The sequence below is a fragment of the Elephantulus edwardii genome, unplaced genomic scaffold (assembly GCF_000299155.1).
Source record: "Elephantulus edwardii isolate Elephantulus edwardi_28Jun2011 unplaced genomic scaffold, EleEdw1.0 scaffold00269, whole genome shotgun sequence".
NCBI classification, from domain to species: Eukaryota; Metazoa; Chordata; class Mammalia; order Macroscelidea; family Macroscelididae; genus Elephantulus; species Elephantulus edwardii.
Window position 1 is genome coordinate 2,545,563 of NW_006400019.1, and position 12,619 is coordinate 2,558,181.

The window sequence follows — 12,619 nt, forward strand, 5'->3', positions numbered from 1 at the left end:
AGTACGACCCTATGAACAAAAGTCTTGAACAGGAAAAACTTTCACCTTTTCTCTAAGTTCACAGTTTCTGGAGGCAGGCTATTTCAGAAGTGGATGCCACTCCTGCTTCCAAGTCTGTTTTAATTCGGAAGACCAAACACTGTCCACCATGGGTAACCGTTATCACATCTGACACATCAGTCTCAGTGTTCAGCATCACAGCAACCATGAGTTGCCTTTCCACAGCAAATTGCCAGACCAATGCTATACTATTAGAATAATGTTTGACTGAAAACAATTAAAACCAGGCCTCAGGGCTCAGATGCCTTTTTATATACAAACCAAATCTAATCCACTCACACCCAGTTTGGAACAACAGCCACACCCAAGTCTCAACCAAAACCCAGAAAACACACTTTAGCAGAATCTGGCCACTACATTCATCTTCCCAGACTGAAAGTTCCCCATAAGTTAGATTGTTGTTAGTTGTTATGTGCCGTCTAATCGCTTGAGACTCATAGCGACCCTATGTACAACAGCCCTAAACTCTGTTCTGTCCTGTGCCAAACGCACTGTCTCCGACACTCCCATCCCGATTACCCCAGTCACTGAATCAATCCACCTCATAGAGGGCCTTCCCCCCTGCACTATCCCTCCACCCTCCCAAGCATGATGTCCTTCTCCAAGGACTGGTCCTTCCTTACAACATGTCCAAAGTATGTTAGACGGAGCCTCAAGAATCCTTGCCTCCAAGGAGCTACCTGGTTTAACCCTTTCCAGGATGAGTCTGTTTGTTTTCCTAGCAGTCCATGGTACTCTCAAAAATATTTTCCCTAATTTATTATCTGGAAAAATAAATGCCTCATTCTCTTTTTTCACCAGTTTCAAAGTAGTGACTTGCTTCTCTCACATAACCCAATTAATTTCTATGTAAATATGTACTTACATCCTCTCCTTCTCTCTACACACACATACACACGCGTGCGCACGCACGCACGCCTACATGCTATTACAACATCATATCACAACTATCCCCTTCCAAAGTTAGTTCTGAAAAGTCCTCCTCTCATATTCATTTCCCGAGGTCCTGTCCAGTCTCTCTCTAGTGGTTACTTTCTATTGTTCTGCTTCTGTTTACTTCACTTCTGAGTTCAAGGTTGATACTGAGGCCATTAATGAGAAACTTCTTTTCCCCTCTTGGCACTACATTCGTGGCTTTCCACAAATTTTGACATGTTATGTTTCATTTTCATATTTTTAGTTTCCTGGTGCACAGTATCAACTACCCTGAGCTGCCCGATTGGAGGGCTCTAAGAGATAGATTGTGTTCCGTAGGAGGCTCTCTACCTCATAGAGGCCTCCATTCAACTACAGCAAAAGACACTGAAACCTGGAAAATTCACCAAGGCCAAGCGCATGCGGGCCACAAAGCAAGTGCCAATGCACGAAGAGGAGAGATCACATCCATTATGGTACCTGGCCACAGCAAAATGAAAGGACAATGCAAAACCAGAAAGAAATCCCAAAATATTAGGCTCAAGCACCAAACACAATGCGTGACTAACACCAACTGTATCTCCAGACCATGCTCAGCCTCTGCGCTTAATCTGTGAGGTAAAAATAAGGATTAAGATCTCATCTGGGGGGAGGGAAAAAAAGGGCAATAATGAATGAATTAAAAGAACACATTTTTAAAAATCTTCACTTTTAGATGAGAAAACAAGGACTCAGAGAACTCAATTCATCAAGCTAGAATACATTAAAGCAAGTCACAAGAAACTTTAAGAGTTTCTTTATGCATAACAAAGTTCTGTTTACACAGCACTGGGGACCTAGTGGCAAGAAACAGTGCAGCAATCCTGAAGGCACGTGGTTTGAGGCCACCAGCTGCTCTGTGGGAGAATCTCCTCCTCCTATGGGCATCTCCTCCTGTGCGATAAACTGCCTCTGAAAACCTGCCAGAGGGTCAGCTATGGGTCGCTTCCGACTCCACGGTACACAATACCACTACAGTCTATTAAATAGGTAACATAATTAGGAAAAAGTCTGAAATATTGTGAGATTGACCAAAATATGATGGAGAGACACAATGTCAACAAATGCTAGAAAATTTAGAAAAAGGACTCTGAGAGACCTTCAATTTGTAAAAAAATTAATAAATAAATAAATGAATAAACAAAAATAAAAATACAGTATCTGTGAAGCACAGAGAAATGAGGTACACTGGCCCCAGTGTGAACCAACACTTAATCTAGAGACAATACCTACCATTGCTTTCTGGAGCTGATCAACTGAGTGATTCGTCACATTGGTACCATTGATTTCTAGGATCTCATCCCCCACGTGAAGTGAGCCTGCCATGAAATGAAGAAAATAATCAATCCACCAAAGAGGAAAAGTTCCAACTAGATGTACCAGTTTGCATTCCCACCAGCAGAGCTCCCCTCTCTCCACATCCTCGCCAGCATTTAGTGCTTGCTCTCCTGTTGAACTTTGCTACTGTCCCTGGGGTGAGGTGACAGCTCATTGTTGTTTTGATGTGCATCTCTCAATGCAGACAGTTTAAGGACTAAGTTGCACCTGATTCTTTCCAATCACCTGCTATGCATCTGAGAGCTGAAACTGAAGGATAACAGAAAAATAATTGAGGCCTTTCAGCTGTGGTGCTGGAGATGAGTACGGAACATCCCATGGTCAGCCAAAAAAAAACAAAAAAAAGAAAAAGAACCCACAAAACTGCTTTGTCTTGGAGAAAGTGCAGGTAGTGTCCTTCGAGACAAGTATGATCAAGCTTCATCTCTCATACTTTTGGGCATGCTGTTCATTGGAAAGGGACATCATGTTTAGAAAGGTCAGAGAAAGAGAGGAAGACCTTCAATCAGATGTACTGACAAGGTGACTGCTGTGATAGGCTCACGAGTGTCAGAGACGATGATGGCACAGGATAGGACAGGTGTGGAGTTAAGAGTTTATCTTTTAATATGATATGTTAAATGATCCAGGGAGTATTAAAAGAAGATGGAAAGAATATACTGAGTCACTGTATCGAAAGGAATTGTCAGACACAGAAGAATTTCATGAAACAACATATGAGCAAGAGCCTATGGTGATGAAAGAAGAAGTTCAGGCTGCTTTGAAGGAAATGGCAAAAAATAAGGCTCCAGGAATAGATGGTATACCAATTGACATATTTCAGTTAACAGATGCTGCCCTGGATGTGCTCACCAAGTTGTACCAAGAAATCTTGCCACCAGTTACTATCATCCTTGTTGATGATCTGAATGATGTCCCCAGTAACAAACTTCAGCCCTGCCTCTTTGCAAGGGATCAGGTTGTCCTTTTTAGGATCATAGTCAAACTGTGCTCTCATAAACATCTGAAAAAGAAGAAAGGTGAACTGCAGGTGTTCCCACTACAAAGAAGTCAGGTCAGACTAAAAGACAAACAATTTCCTCTTACGATCTCAGAGTGTCAGGGCTGTCACTTTAAAGATAAATGTGCACCTGACCCAAGTCGCAGTCTTTTTGGTCACTTTCCATGCACCTGAGAGCTGGGCAATGAATAAGATGACAGAAGAATAACTGATGCCTTTGCAGTGTGCTGTTGGAAAAGCATAGTGAACATCCCATGGGCTACCATAAGCACAGACATGTCTTGGACAAAATGCAGCCAGAGTGAGTGCTCCATGCAGGCAAGGATGGGGAAGCTTCCTTTGATATACTTTGGTTGTGTCATCAGGAGAAGCCAAAGAGAGGAAGGCCTTGCCCAAGGTAAGATAAACTGACTCTGCAACTGACACGGTGAGGACGGTTCAGACCTGCTGCTCAGAGGGTCGCTGTGGGTCACAGTCAACTCAATGGCACCTCACAATAACAACATATGCAGCATGGATGATTCCCGCAAAAAATAACAGTGGAAGCAGAAAGGGAGCTCTGGTGGCCTAATGGCAAGATGCTGCACTGCAATCCCAGAGGTACATGGTTCAAATCCACCAGATGCTCTGCTGGAGAAGGAGGAGCAATCTCCTCCTCAATCTCCTCCTGTACCAGTCAGATCTGATTTGATGGTACACGTAAAATAATACAATAAAAATAAAAAAAAATAACAGTGGAAGCAGAGACACCAGAGAAATAATCCGAGTGTTCTTATTTACATGGGTGTGTTCAGGATGCAAAAATGAATGTAGTTTTATACTCGTGAGTTGAGCACTCTATTGTATATATGGCCACACCTACAAAAATGTCACAGTACAAGTAAACTGTGACAGGAACATTATCTTTTCAAATCCCCTCTGCTTCCATGTCCTTTTGCCAAGGTTTTGTTCGGTCTGCCTTGTGATGAGCCCATCTCTCTCTATATGAGCTCCATTTCCTAGGACACCCATCTGTTCACAGTAGACTCCCAGTGAATTCAGAATAAATGTTCAAAAGTCTCTTTCTTTTCTTTATTTTGGCATGATTAATCAGTAAACTTTCTTATTGGTGGACTTCATTGTTAAAGATTTTTTTCACTTTGCTTGGTAAAAACTGCGATCTCAAAAAAAAACAAAACAAAACTGCGGTCTCTGGCTTACTGTCTTCTGTATTTCTCTGAGGCCTGGAAAGAGTATTAATTCTTTTTCTTCCCTTTTTTTTATTAATTTTAATAGACATTTACAGAGGTTATGGATTTCCATTCATTCATTGCCGCACTTTTCTCCCTGTCCACCCCTCCTCACCAGTTCACTCCCCTCTCCAAAGATTATTAACTCTTATGCTCAATGATTCTATGTACTTTCCCTTGCTTCGTTCCATTTGCGCAACCCCCTGTAGTTGTATTGGCTCTTTGATTCCTCTCACAGACATTACAGAGAGGAAGCTGCCTTTCTGATCAAGGAACATGGAATGAGCCGTAGTAAGTATCTAAAGAGCATGAATAAGGAATAAAATGTAGAATCCAGGAATCTCTGCTGTATAAAATGTCACATTTTTTCATACCTGAAGTCAAGAAGCTACATGCTGGTCTAGTTCTTCTGCTGTGAGCTATTTAGAACTAAATATACAGTCAAATTTCAAAGAACCACAATAAAATACTGGGTCCAGATTCAACTACCATCACAACTGGCATGACGCCTCATCTGAAAAAACAGTGCCACTTACCTGTAGTGCAGGAAGCCGGTTTTGCTGGTTCGGAATTACTTTTAATGAAATCATTCCTTTGATTTCTTTCTATGTAAAAAAAGCAAGGAGGGGGAAACAAACCGGTAAGGAGCACTAACAGGAATGATTTCTATGTCAAAATCACTATGCTCGAAGCCCCAGATTTTTTTTCAAAACAGCCACTTTTGAATTTTGAAATTTTATAGCACAATTCCTCCTTTATTGGGTAAGCATCATGTGCTTTCAAAAACCAGTGTAATAAAAAGATGTACAAGGAATGAAAAAGAAAAACGAATTCTTTCCTTCCTCTCCACGCTGAGCCCCAAAATGTCCCCAGAAGTATACAAAATGAAGTCTTCCATTAACACATCCATATCTTTCACCATGGCAACAAAAGCCTTTGTAAATATATATATGAGCAACACATGAGCAAGAGCCTATGGTGATGAAAGAAGAAGTTCAGGCTGCTTTGAAGGAAATGGCAAAAAATAAGGCTCCAGGAATAGATGGTATAGCAATTGACATATTTCAGTTAACAGATGCTGCCCTGGACGTGCTCACCAAGTTGTACCAAGAAATCTGGAGAACAACCACTTGGCCAACTGACTGGAAGAGATCGATATGTGTTCCTATCCCAAAGAAAGGTGACCCAACAGAGTGTGGAAACTACAGAACAATCTCACTGATTTCACATGCAAACAAGATTTTACTGAGGATTATCCAAAAACGGCTGGAACAGCACATCAGCAGAGAACTACCAGAAGTCCAGGCTGGGTTTAGAAGGGGTCGTGGGACTAGGGACATTGTAGGTGATGTTAGATGGATCTTGGCTTGTGAACTTTCACTAAAGTAAAAAAATAAATTTGGAAAAAAAGTTCAAACTAGAGCTGTCTTGGTAACTTAAGATGCCCCAGTGAAGAAAGCAGAATCGAGAGCACTGTGTTAAATTGATATATTCCAGATTAAGAACATTCAACTACAGTAACAACTAGAGTGAGATGGTATCTCAGTATAGTTTTGATTTGCATCTCTTTTATTGTCAGTGTTTTTGAGCATTTGTGTCTGTTGGCCATCACAATGTCTCCTTCCTCTCCGAAAAGTCTTTTTATGTCTTTGCCCATTTTGTAATTGGGTTATCAGTCTTTTTCTTATGTAAGCCCTGTAGGATTTTGTAAACTTATTAGGAGGCCCTTGTCTGAGATGGCAAAGGTAACAAAGCTTTGCCTCATGTACTTTGGGGCATGTTGCTACCAGGATTGACACAGTGACTGCAGCAATGGGCTCAAGTGTGTCAGAGATTGTGAGGATGGCACAGGCTAGGACAGGGTTCAGATCTGCTGGTATTCAACTTGATGGCACCTAACAAGAACAACAATAACAACAGTAATAGACCAGTTGAAGACTGTCTCACTTTTCTTGACCAACTAGAAGCACCTTATCCTGAAGGTCTCACAGAACTAAACTGGCTGCATGTTTTAGAAAACTTGGACATGCTCACACACATATACCCCAAAATGTTACCAAATAGTCAAGTCAATCAAATACTTAGGTTACATGTAAAGAGAGCTTACCAATATTTATGCTACCTTGGGTTAGAAAAAGTCTCAGTTAAACATAAAGGGGAAGAAAAACGACCTGGTTTTGAGTCCCCAAGACTCCAACACTAGGATAAGTCTCAGGGTTCTAAGCAAAGGAAAAACCAGGAGGGCAACGAGAGGCTACTGGCAACTCCTGAAAATGTGCTATATTTTCATTTATCATTTGCTCTCTCACTAACCTCCAAATGAAGTATGTGCAAATTGATGGCAACGGAACATTAAAGAAATATCATAACCACGTGTGCTTGTTTAATGCCTCCCCCCCGCCCCGTTTAACTTTTACCTTCAGGAAGACAGAGATGGTCTGTTTTCTTCTTCTCTGTTAATGTGCTTGCTATGTAACTAACTGGAAAACTAACAGTATAAACAGACGCATGAGAATGCTCACAGGAGGGAGTAGCACTGAGCAAAGACGTGCTCATAACTCACACAATTATTCTAGGGAGCTAGCTGTTGCAATCCCTCAGCACACTCACCACACCGTTGCCAGTTTTAAAGAATTGAAGCTTCGTGCCCCACACAACTGAACCCACAGCAACCCCAGAGGACAGAACTGTCACACAGGGTTTCCAAGGCATACATCTTCATAGACACAAGTGGACTCATTTCCCTCCTCCCATGGAGCAGCTGGTGGAGTTGATCTGCCTCCCTTTTGGTTAGCAGGCCACTGTTCCACCCCACAGAACAGGAAGTGAGCAATTAATCGCCAAAGAAAGAATTTCCTAGGACCCCCTATAGAGTACCTTGTCTATGAATCATGCCTCCATGAAGAATTCTGGCCACTGTACAGGACTGTTTTTCATTCAACTTCAGAGTGATTCCCTGAAATAAAAGCAATGGTACAACAGCCTTTATTTTTAGCTCTTTCGGAAACAACATAAGGCAATTTCTATGGAAAAACATTTTCTCTGGGGGCCTATTCTGCAGGGAGACCACAGGGAGCGCCTCTCGGACGGCATGAGTCTACCAGCGGCTCCACAACAGAAAGATGGGCACAATCTCCTTGGAGACCCAGTGGAGGGTCAGCTATGAGAAAGTTCCCCCTTGACAGCAGGAAGAGATGACGTGAGACACAGACCCAGGACAGTCTTCAACTAGGGTGGGGATGAGGCTTGGCTTAACAAGAGGCTTGAGATGGGAAGAAGAAATAGAATTGATTGCCCTTCTAGCTTTAAGAGTTTTCTCTTGGGACCTGGTGACTCAAGGGGCCAAGAGAAAGGGGTGGGTAACAATCCAACAAAGAATTACCATAGGCTCCTCTGTGACCTTCTCAAACTGTATGAGGCGGACTCTCCGCACCTCCTGCCCTTTGGCTGGGCTCCCTGGAGCAGCAGATCCGTTGGTGTACATGTCCTCAGTCCCAGCATCCAAATGTGGGGCCACAGCCTGTGGAACAAACGGGAGGAAAGGTACACAGCTGACCCTGATCTCCACATGTCTCTGTGATCAAATGGGTGGAGTTTAATGTTCTTCCCTGTGTTTTAACATTAAAAATTCATTTATTTTGTTGTTCCCGTTGAGACTACACCCAGTAAAATAAACAACACTCCAGCCATTTCCATGCGTGCTTTTTAGTAGTACTGCTGACAATCGCTAAGGCTCTCAGCTGTCAATTTGATCCCACACAGATAATTCTTAAAACAGCTGTTGTTTGGTTTTGAGATTTCAGGGGATATTTTTTGGTTTAAACCTTAAAGATTATCTCAGGACAACAGCTGCAGAGTTTCATCCATTCTCCACAACTTGACAAAGTCTTTAAGTACATGAAATTTTGAAATTCTCTTCTGAATTTTCTCCCCTTTGAGCAGTATTCTATAGAATCTTTGACCAAAATGTTCAATATGGTAATCTGACACCATCTAGTTCTGGTTTCAAGACCAAGGTAAAAAAAGTTGTTCGTGGATATTGTTGTTGTTTTTGTTGTTGTTGTTATGTGCCACTGAATCATCTGTGACTCATAGTGACCCTGTGTACAACAGGTCTGAAGCCTGCCCTGTCCTGAGCCAGTCTCACTGACTCTGACACACCCACCCCCATCACTCCAGTCACTGAGTCAGTCCATCTCATCCGGGGTCTTCCTCCCCTGCACTGTCCTTCCACCCTACCAAGCATGATGTCCTTCTCCAAGGACCGGTCCCTCCTGGCCTGTTCACCTCTTATTCCTGACTTTCCTTCATCCTCCACTGCTCCATGTAAGGAGCCCAACTGTGCCTTGGAAGTGATCCAGGAGGCTGCACCTAAGTGCTAAACATCTTGTGCTAATTAACTTGAGATGTTCCATGAAACCATGGCCTTAAATCTCCAAGCCAAGAAATTAAATCCCATGAGGTGTCGCTGCTGTAAATAGTGAATGTATCACACAACTTTGGTCAGTATTTAACTTTTTACAAGATTACAATTTATTGACAGCAATGACAATAATTGGCTGTTCAACTCTCCCCTTATTCAATGTGCTATTTCCATCACTGTTAACCCTTCCCCCCCATTCCTGTTCCTAGTAACCACTAATAAAGTTTGCTCTGGATACACATGGCGTTTCTTATCTTTTTATATAAGAGAGACTATACATTACTTGTCCTTATGCATTTGGCCTTTATCGCTAAACAAAACATCTTCACGGCCCAGCTACATTGGAGCATGGATCCAGGCTCCCTTTGTCTTACTTTCCAAGACACAGTGCATTGTATGGATGGACTACATTCTGTTTATCCAGCCATCTGTGGATGGGCATTCCAGCTATTTCCACTTTGGCTCTTGTGAACAGTGATTCAATGAACATCAGTGTACAAATCTCTGTTTGGGTCTCTGCTTTAAAATCTTTTGGGTGTACACATAGGATGAGCCCTTTGTGGTGTAGTGTGAAACATGTCGGGTTGCTTACCAGAAGACTACTGGTCTGAACCTGCCAGCTTCTCTGGGAGAAAGATCAGCAGTCTCCTCTCATGAAGGTTTAAAGCCTCGAAAATGTGGTGCAGGAGTGCCGTGAATGACTTGTAGTTTGTTTTAAGACCTGCCACACTGTTTTCCACAACAGCGGTTTCATTTTGCATTCCCACCAGCAATGGGTTGTTGTTAGGTGCCACTGAGTCGAGCACAGCTCATAATGACCTTATGAACAAAAGATCTGCACCCTGTTCTATCCTGAGCCGTACTCACACTTCCTGACACACTACAGCCCATTGCAGCAGTCACTTTGTCAATCCACCTGGTTGTGGGTCTTCCGCACCCTGTTCTATCCTGAGCCGTACTCACACTTCCTGACACACTACAGCCCATTGCAGCAGTCACTTTGTCAATCCACCTGGTTGTGGGTCTTCCTCTTCTTCGTCAACCCTATACCCTTCCCAGCATCATGGCCCTCTCCAAGGCATAGTCCCTCTAGCAACATGCTCAAAGTATGTGAGACAAAGCATCATCATTCTTGCCTCCAAAGAGCTCTCTGGCTGCACCCTCTCCAAGACATATCTGTTGGTTATCCTGGCCGTCCATGGGATGCTCAGTGTTCTTCTCCAACACCACAGCTCAAAGGTGTCAATTCTTTTCCTGTCATCCTTATTCACTGCCTAGCTCTCAGATGCATAGCTAGTAACTGGAAAGACCATAGCCTGAATCAGATGCACCTTAGTCCTCAAACTGACATCACTACTCAATAATTTGGAGAGGTCCCTAATTGCAGATTTTCCCAGTGCAATGTGTCTCCTTATTTCCTGACTCCTGGTACCAAGGGTGTTAACTGTGGATCCAAGCAAGATGAAGCTGTTGACAGTTTGAATCTCCTCTCTATCCATCATGATGCTGCCTATCAGACCAGTGGTAAGAATCTTTGTTTTCCTGACATTGAGATGCAATTCATACAGAAAGCTGTATGTAGTCCTTGACCTTCTGCAGCAAGTGCTTCAAGCCCTCCTCACTTTCAGCAAGCAAGGTTGTGTCATCTGCATAACACAAGTTATTCATACTGTTGTTGTTGTTAAATCCTGTCCAGTTGGAGCCAACTCATAGCTGACCCTCCAGTGACTTTTTAGAAACAATAAATCACATGACAAGAGATTACTCATCTTTCTCCCAAGGAGAAGCTGATGGACTTGAACCATGTGCACTTAAGTTAGCAGCACAACTCCTACCCACTAAACCATGTGAAATGCTTGTCTCATGGTTCCGCCCCAGCAGTCTTCTGTTCATCATTAGACAATGACAAGGTCTGCAAGACTGAAGGAACTGTATTTAGAGCATACAGTAACAACTCTATAACAAAAATGAGCACATGCTCATTGTCATGAGTGTCTGGGGAAACAGAAACTGAGACCAGAAGGAGACACGACTTCACACCCATTGGAATGTCTCTATATATGTATGTGTACATGCATGTATAGCATGTGTGTTCAGACATAGATACACACAGACACACACACACACACACACACATTATTGAGCAATACCCAGTGACCTACTCCGTGGCCAAAGGAAAAAAGATCAGAAAAACAAGAGAATAGGAGGTCTCAAGGTTGAAGCTTATGTAATAACATTTTCATTTTGACTTGCTGCATCCGTTCTAAGAGGCCAAAGGTCTGATAAAAGTGGTTTGAAACACTGTTCGTTATTGAATGGCCTCAATAAGGGAAGTACTGAAAAACAGAAACCTCCTCCTCACATGGCAACGGGAAATTAAAAAACCTCACACGACCGCAAATCACATGGCAGGATTGGGAGCACAAAACTCCATGCAACTGCAAGGTTCTCGGCAGAGCTATGATCGCATCAGCATAAGGACATTCTGGGCATAAGTGTGTTCAGATGTTAAATAATCTTGAAGGTATAGTAAGTGAAAAAAGGAAACAAAGTGAAGAGGATCATGCTATTGTCAGCATAAATAGTGAAACAGGCACAAAGTAAGGTTTGCTTAAACTGCATAAATTTATCTCTGCAAGAAGATAAGAGTGGTTACTTCTAAGGATGGGAATTTGAATGCTATTGAATGGGTTAAGAAGAATTTTGTCTTATCTCTCCACATAACCACAGATACCTTTCAAATGAAGTATTATGTGCATGTGTTATTTTAATAAAAGAATTAGGAAAAGAAAAAAGTCAGCACTGGTTATAAGTCTGAGCTCCAAGTCCTGGTGGTGTGTTACACAGAGAGCTAGCTAGCTGTTAAATCCACCAGGTTCATAAAAAAAAAAAAATCCACCAGGTTCTCTGAGGAAGAAAGATGGGTAGTCTCCTCCGGCAAGAAACCTGATACAGGGTTACTGAAGAGTCAGGAACACTCCCAGAGTCATTCTGTGCAACACGCATAACCGTAACACCAGAGACACAAAAGACCTTTATAAAGAAAACTACAAAATACTACTAAAAGAAACAATAAAAGACCTAACTAAATGGAAAAAATTCCCTTTTCAAGGATAGCAAGACTCAACATTGTGAAAATAACAATCCTACCAAAAGCAATCTACATGTTCAATGCAATCCCAAAACAGATAACAACCTCACTCTTCAAAGAGATAGAAAAAGTAGTTGGCAGGTTCATTTAGAAAGGGAAGAGACTCTGGATAAGCAACAGGTCTTCTGAAAAAGAAAAATTAAGTAAGAGGCATAGCACTCCCAGATCTCAAAACAGAATATATAGCTGTTGTAACCAAAACAGCCTCATAGTGGCACAAGGACAGACACAGCTCAATGCAATAGAATCGGGAGCTCAAAAACCAACTCATCTACCTACCTACAGTTAATTGGTATTTGGCAAGGAATCAAACCTATCAAGTGGGGAAATAATAATCTCTTAACAAATTGTAGCTGATGTTAGACGGATCTTAGCCGAAAGCAGAGAATACCAGAGGAATGTCTATCTGTGTTTCATTGATTATGCAAAGGCATTTGACTGTGTGGATCATAACAAACTGGCTG

The 12,619-nt window shown here is 42.2% G+C and overlaps 1 protein-coding gene across 1 annotated transcript in view; it reads right to left on the reverse strand.

Moving 5' to 3' along the window:
- MPP1 (membrane protein, palmitoylated 1, 55kDa) overlaps window positions 1-12,619 on the reverse strand; it is a 37,527-nt gene that overhangs the window by 11,030 nt on the left and 13,878 nt on the right. The window contains exons 2-4 of the mRNA XM_006899999.1: window positions 7,964-8,101; window positions 5,118-5,186; window positions 3,215-3,355 (exon numbers count right to left, since the gene is read on the reverse strand). Of these exons, the coding sequence (XP_006900061.1) occupies window positions 3,215-3,355; window positions 5,118-5,186; window positions 7,964-8,101 (348 nt within the window). The remainder of the gene's footprint in view (window positions 1-3,214; window positions 3,356-5,117; window positions 5,187-7,963; window positions 8,102-12,619) is intronic.